At 38.4% G+C, this 7,433-nt stretch overlaps 1 protein-coding gene across 1 annotated transcript; it reads right to left on the reverse strand.

Moving 5' to 3' along the window:
- Positions 1-812: 812 nt before the first annotated feature.
- Positions 813-7,125, reverse strand: LOC145718583 (SHC SH2 domain-binding protein 1-like). Its single transcript, XM_081810098.1, has 3 exons — positions 4,557-7,125; positions 3,821-3,962; positions 813-2,017 (listed from the first exon to the last, which is right to left on the reverse strand). Exons 2-3 carry the CDS (start codon positions 3,921-3,923, stop codon positions 1,692-1,694), a joined length of 429 nt encoding a protein of 142 aa, XP_081666224.1. The 5' UTR covers positions 3,924-3,962; positions 4,557-7,125; the 3' UTR covers positions 813-1,691.
- Positions 7,126-7,433: the final 308 nt, after the last annotated feature.

The raw sequence follows: 7,433 nt of genomic DNA on the forward strand, positions 1-7,433 counted from the left end.
TACCTGCCATAAATTCCAAGATTACACTAAGAGCAGACCACAAGGATAGGACATATGGTACTTCAATCAACATAATTCAGTCAACATTGAAGATAGTCCTTCTCCCATGTCAATGTTTTCATCTCAAATGTCAAATCCACATCCTTCCAGAGCTCTCTCTCTACCCCTGTACTAAGTCATCTAAAGTGTTCAACTCTTCACAAATGAGGCAAAATGTACTCTACATAACTTAAATAAGAATGCATTAGGGCCTACTCACTAATAACTTATCACATGAATAAAAATTAATATAAGTTTAGATTTAAACTAAGATAGAAATGAAATCTAAAAACTATCATGTTTTAAAAAAGAATAAAGAAGGTATTCATTTTACTTATCTTGTTACTTGTCATTCTCTTGACACTCCAGCAAGTTATAATATATGAAATCTAAACTCCAAGATAAAGTGGAAATTTGACTGGAAAACCAATTTGGCTTTTTTAAAAAGCTGAATAAGTGATTTTTAAATCAGTATTTGGCTCAAGTTGATGCAGAATTAATTAGCATTACCTCTGCAACAGGATTTAAAAAGAGTAAAAGAAAAATGCCTTTCAATGGTCAAACAAAATATCCAACATAAATTCTTCCCCATTTAGTAGCATCTGAAAAATAAGAATAATGTATGCGAATTTAAGAAATAAACCACCACACTGAAGAAAAAATTTAATACTCCTTCTGAAACGCTAAAAAGATAAACAATTTTGTGTGCATTCCAAAGGGCCACATATGCTACACAGCACTATGGCCCATAATGCGTCTGGAAAAATATAACAACATTCAATTTATTATTTTATCATTTTAATTTTAATAAGCATATTAATGTCACATATACTTTTTAAAAATATAAATATTTTTAAAAGCTGTGTTTTACAATACAATATTCAAGAACACAGAGCTGATATATATTGTAAAAGTAATCACTGTGTGTAAGACATTTGAATTTGATCAGAATACTGTTATGGCGAAAGAAAAACACCTTCTTTTTAATCATTCATATTCAGCAACAGTGAAAATGCTCTATATACGCATTGGCTCTGAATAACACATCTCATATGTTTCAAACCTGCCATGCTATCTATTACTGTTTTGATGATTACATAGTTCAACACAAAAATGCATCCCACTCAGATTCTCAATAATAAGCCTGATTATGCAGATAACCTCCCAATCATAAAAGCTTTTATTTTAAGACAAGTATTATGCAAATGCAGCATGGAAATCAGACTTGCTGTAATTGGGAGAAAAAGACAAGTGTAAGAACCCTGCACATTTGACACCTATTGCATTTCTGCGCACTCATCTTGCATTCTCTGACTTTTTTCCTCATCTTTGAAGTGCTAGGTTAAAGTGTATTTACACTAGAAAGTTACTGATAGGCTTAATAATATGACAGAATGATGTGTTTGAGAAAGCAAGACTTTCTAGATAAGAAATCTTTAAATATTTTCTGTATGTTTTTATGACCTTCCTTATACAGAGGGAATGTTTCACGTGCAACACCTGCAGATAGAAATAGATGTACATTTCACTCAAACCCAATCAAATTTATCTAATATAAAATCCAGACATGAAGTGAACTATGATAGCAGCAGTGATTCTCGGGACAGCATGTGCAAAATCCAATATTTTGCTATCTATTTACATCATGGTGGTCAGAAAAGAAATGTGCCAAAACTCCCTTTCCCATTCCACTTGAACTGGTTGCCCACAATTGAAACAAACATCTCCTGTGACATTAAGTTGTCATCAGCTTGTGTGATCCCCAGTTCACTCAACCTTTTCTTCTTCATCTGGCCCTTCTGTGTGGAGGCAGCAACTAGTTCATTTACAATTTCACAGTTGCCTTCAGCTTGCTCAGAAAGGCTGGATCTTGCATAAAGCTCCATTTTGCCAGTTGCACACTGAATCAACTCTTCTAGATCCACCCTTTCTGCTGTGCCTGCCTCCTCACTTGTCGGAATTTTAAGTGCTCTATTTTCTGGAGAAACAAATTATAACAAAGTTAAATGTACAAAATAACCCAACAAAATATATTTTATATATATATATATATATATAATATATATATTTCTACATTCTATTAGAGCTTTCAAGTGTTTTCTGCCAAGGATTCCTGCCGTCATCCGACTGGATTCTACAAACTCTTTGCCATTAAGTATCTCAATGAACAGCTGTCTTACTCTTTGTACCAAGGCTTTCTGACCCTCATACAGGATTACCAGTTTTGAATTCTTTTCTCTTATTATCCTAGAATCTCATTCACTCAACGGACCTTTTTTGGGTATTTACCTACTAAGCGTGGTGGTAAGGAGCTAGATGCAAAGATTAATAAGACAGTGCCACTCTTCCTAAAAGAACTCCCACTCTAGCAGCTAATGCCAGCATTATGAGTGTATAACATAATAAGCCAGCATTATGAGTGTATAACATAATAAGCAGAATTCTGGATGGTTCCTATGATGCCCAATCCCCGGTGTTACTTTCATGGTTGTTAAATGGCAAAAGGATTTTCTGCATGTAATCAGCTGACTTTAAGAAGATAATTCAGGTGTCCCTAACCTAATCATATGGACTCTTTAAAAGCAGGGTTTTCTCTGGCTTGATGAAGAAGAGGAAAGCATGAAGAAATTCAAAACATGAGAAATTTGAAGGATGAGCAAAATTTGCCTTGAGGGAGGTTCTCTTAAGGAAGGTTGCTGAGATAGAGAGGTTATGGGGCAAGGACCTGACAGTGGCCTCTAGAAGCTGAGAACAATCCCAAGCCAATAGCAAAAAAAATGGAGACCTCATTCCTACAGCCTCAAGGAAATGGATTCTGCCAATACGAATGAGCTCAGAAGCAGATGTTCCCCCCAGAGCTCTCAGATAAAAGCCCATTCACCTTAATTTCACCCTGTGAGACCCTAAGTACATAATGCAGCCAAGCCACCTGAACTTCTGACCTACAGAACTGTGAGAAGAAAAAGACCTCACAGAGAACTGGAGTGGGTCCTGAAGGCTGATGAGGACTACTTTCCTCACCCATGCCAATGCTTAATCCCTCGGACTGAGATTTCATAGTAATCTAGGTCATGGCTTGAAAGTCATGAATTTCCTACTGAATGAGCTCAGCTTTGCTGCCAAGAAAAACAGTTGACAGAGAGGCATTACTTCTGCCAATAAAAAATAGAGATAAACGCCACGATCCCCTCCAGTAAGTGCAGCCCTCAAGCTGGGACACGCACTTCTCTGCCTCCATCTTTAACAAATGCCAGTGGGACCTACCACTGCTATCGTAGGCCCAGCTTTATTCTATAAATGTACAGAAAGTCAACCATGGTATGAAGGGAACTGTGGGACCAAAGAAACCACACACCAAGGTTTTGAATGAATAGGTGAACTAGTTGACCTTGAAAGTTTCTTTCACCCTGAGAGTCTTTCCCAAGCTTCTCTACCTCCATGTCCAAGCATATGCCAGTGATCTTTGTTAAGGAGGAGAGGAAGACTCAGATCCTTAATCAAAGTTTAATGCTGAAATAAAGCAAACTAGATCTGGTTTTTATTTTTATTTATTTATTTTTAAAGATTTATTTGACAGAGAGAGACAGCGAGAGAGGGAACACAAGCAGGCAGGGGAGTGGGAGAGGGAGAAGCAGGCTTCCCACTGAGCAGAGAGCCCGATGCGAAGCTCGATCCCAGGACCCTGTGATCACGACCTGAGCTGAAGGCAGACATTTAACAACTGAGCCACCCAGGTGCCCAATCTGATTTTTATTTTAAAAAATCACTAAATATAGCATACCTTCAATTTCATCTTGGACATTTTCCTGCAGGTCAGAGAAGATTGTAGGTTTCACCAAGACAACACCATAACCTTCATTATTATGTATGACATTATTCACCATGGATATTTTGGGAATGTCATAATGCTCATCTAAGAAGTCCTGTGACATTGAAAACAAATGTTTTAAGGAACTGTCATATTCAACACGGCCTGATTTTAAAAATCTTCTCACTTTTTTCAGGCTATTCTAAAAATAAAGGAGAAAGCTATGCTTACTAATAAGTGGTAGCACAGTCTGAGTGACACAGCATTGCTCTGTCATTTCTGCAGATCTATAGACAGCAAAGTATTCTCACAAAAGACCCTCAATCACCAACTACTAATATCAAGAGCATTATTATTTTTTTTTTTTTTTTAGATTTTATTTATTTGCGAGACAGAGAATGAGAGACAGAGAGCATGAGAGGGAGGAGGGTCAGAGGGAGAAGCAGACTCCCTGCTAAGCAGGGAGCCCGATGTGGGACTCGATCCTGGAACTCCAGGATCATGACCTGAGCTGAAGGCAGTCGCTTAACCAACTGAGCCACCCAGGCGCCCTATCAAGAGCATTATTAAGATGTATATACTGTTTGTGCTTTTCAAAACCAGAAAACAATAGAACTCAACATGGGAATTTAATGAAACATAACTGTTTCTTAGATGAAACCATTCTAACTAACCTTCGGAAAGAGGGTGTTTTAGCAGGTGTACTCACCTTAATGAGTATCCCTTCCTTGCAGTGATGGATTTCATTGTCACTTAAGGTGCACTTACTCCCAGGATATATTTCTATACCAGCACCCTACAAGTTACATTTTAAGGTATCATAATCAGTTTTTTAAAGGCAGGACTACAAGAGAAGGTTTATTACAATCACTTCTTAAACCTTAACACAGTGCAAATATAAAGTGTTTTACAGAAAGTTTTATTAGATATTTCTAACCTACATTTCCATTTGCTCCATTTCCAGCAAGTTGTCTATCATTTATCACTTTCAAAACCATACACAGATACACACACAAAACACTGGCTAAGATTATCAACACCTGATTACTGTCCCACTCCCTTTCATTCTGGACAAGTCAGTTTTCTGATTCTGCCAAAGAAAAAGAACAAATTATTTGTTTTTGCACTTTTTTAAAATGAACATCCTCTCTGAGATAGTCAATTAGTTGGAGAACAGTATGAGTCTAGTAAAATATTGTAACATAAGGATAGAAAAAAGACCCGATATTTTTAAAAACACATCAGTTTTAAAACATCCCAACATAACTTAAAAATCACTTCTATGAGCTAAACAATTAATGGCCTCCACTACTACACACATGTTAAAATTAGCAGCCAATTCAAGTGTCTCATTTATACAAAATAACCAGAAAGATCCATGCATGCCCCAATTCTTTCATACTGTCCCTTGGGACCACATGGTACCAATTAAGAAGTAATAGTAACAGTAATAATTTATTTCCTGAAGTTATACTAAGCACTTTGGGAAGTAAAAATAATTTACTCAAACCTCTATAGTTATTTAAGAAATCACTTTTTGGAATAATTTCATACACAATATCACACATGAAGAAGAGCTGCTATTAACCATTTATAACACACCTACTGCATGTATATTGAGTTGTTTCTCTAAGAGTAATACATGCCATGAGAAAACATTTATTATTAATTCCCCCTTTGGGGATATGAGAACATACATGCCCACATGGCCCACCACACACCAGGGTAACTCTCTGTTAGGTAAAAGATCTGCTAAGTGGGCTTTCTTCCCCAGACTTGAGGCTGAAGAAGCTGGCAATCCATAAACACCAGACACAGACCAGAAAAGTCTCCTGAAAAGCCTGCTCTCTCTAGCCAAAGGACCAGGCAGCCCAGAGAGAAAACTTTCAGACAATTATAGCTCCATTCCAGCCAAACACCAAAGATAAAAACAGTGGCCCATACCCATGCATGCTGGCAAATGCCAAGAGAGAACAGAATTCCACCTTCTCAAGGCTGTTACCAGGCACCCCAACTCTCCCCATGGTGTGGTATCAGAGAAGGCCAATCAAGAAGCCAGGATGTGCATACCCACCAGCCAATAACAAGGCCCTAGCAGCATCAGTGGAGACTACACACTCCCACCCGACAGTAACAAAGGGCCACTCCCCCTCCCCACTAGAGTGGTATCAGAGCAGGCCTGGTAGAAAGTCTGGACTTTCACCATTGCCCAGTGGTAACAAGGCCACTGCTGTGGGCCACAGTGTCAGTGGACACCATGTAAGAAACCAGAATTTCCAACCCCTCTCAGCAGTAACACCTCCCCCATTCAAACCGGGTATCAATGGAGGCTAAATGGGGAACCTGGACTTCTATGACCCTCCACCTGGCAGTAACAAGGCAGTGGCCTCCACCCCATCCCTTCCTGCAGTGGTGTCACTAAAACAGAAGATCCAGGCTCTCATAATACAGTACAAAATACCCAGGTTTTAGTTGAAAATCACTTGCCATACCAAGAGCAAGGAAGATGTCAAACTGAATAAGATGGTCAATAGATGCCAAAACCAAGATGTCCAGAGATGTTAGAATTAGCTGACAATCATTTTAAAGCAGCCATGTTAAAAATGTTTAATGAACAATTATGAACATACTTAAAACAAATGAAAAATGAAAGGCACATACAGAAATAGAAAGTCTCAGCGAAGAAACAGAAAATATAAAGGACCAAATGGAAATTTCAGAACTCAAAAATAACAAATAAAGAGCTCTGTGGATGGGCTCACCAGCAGAAAGGAAAAGACAGAGCAAAGATTCGGTGAACTGGGAAGACAGAACAGAAATTACCCAATCTGAACAACAGAGAGAGAATGCACTGAAAAAGAAAAGTGAATAGAGCCTCAGGGACCTGTGGGACTATAACAAACCTACCAATATCAAGAATAAAATGAAACAGCAGCACTGACCCTGCAGACATCCAAAAATTAAAGGAACACTACAAACAACTCAAAACATGTAAACTTGACAACTTAGCAGAAGAGATGTCGCCTGCCTCCCCGGGCTGGTGTGAGGCCTAAGAGGCTGGGTGGGAGGTGGTGCATATAACACCCGTAACACCAGAAGCCATGCTACCACTGCCAACAAACAGGAAAGCCCTTCACCACCACCCTGGTGCCCACTCACAGGGGCTCTGTAACCTATGAGCATATCTGCTAACTCACCTCATACGAGATAGGTCATTTGAACAGCCCTATAACTACTAAGGAAATTGAATTCATAATTTTAAAACTGCCAAAAAAGAAATCTCCAGGTCGAGATGGTTTCACTGGAAAAACCTACTAAACATTTAAAGAATTAATGCAAGCTAGTGAAGGGAACACTTCTAAATTTGTTTTATGAAGCTAATATCCTGATGCCAAAACTTGACAAAGACAGTGCAAATAAAGAAAACTTCAACATCCCTGGTATATATATACAATGGAATATTATGCAGCCATCAAAAGGAATGAGATCTTGCCATTTGCAACGACGTGGATGGAACTGGAGGGTATTATGTTGAGTGAAATAAGTCAAACAGAGAAAGACATGTATCATATGATCTCACTGATAT

This window comes from Leptonychotes weddellii, unplaced genomic scaffold (genome assembly GCF_054177405.1).
Source record: "Leptonychotes weddellii isolate Sample4059 unplaced genomic scaffold, ASM5417740v2 HiC_scaffold_1802, whole genome shotgun sequence".
In the NCBI taxonomy this organism is placed as follows: domain Eukaryota; kingdom Metazoa; phylum Chordata; class Mammalia; order Carnivora; family Phocidae; genus Leptonychotes; species Leptonychotes weddellii.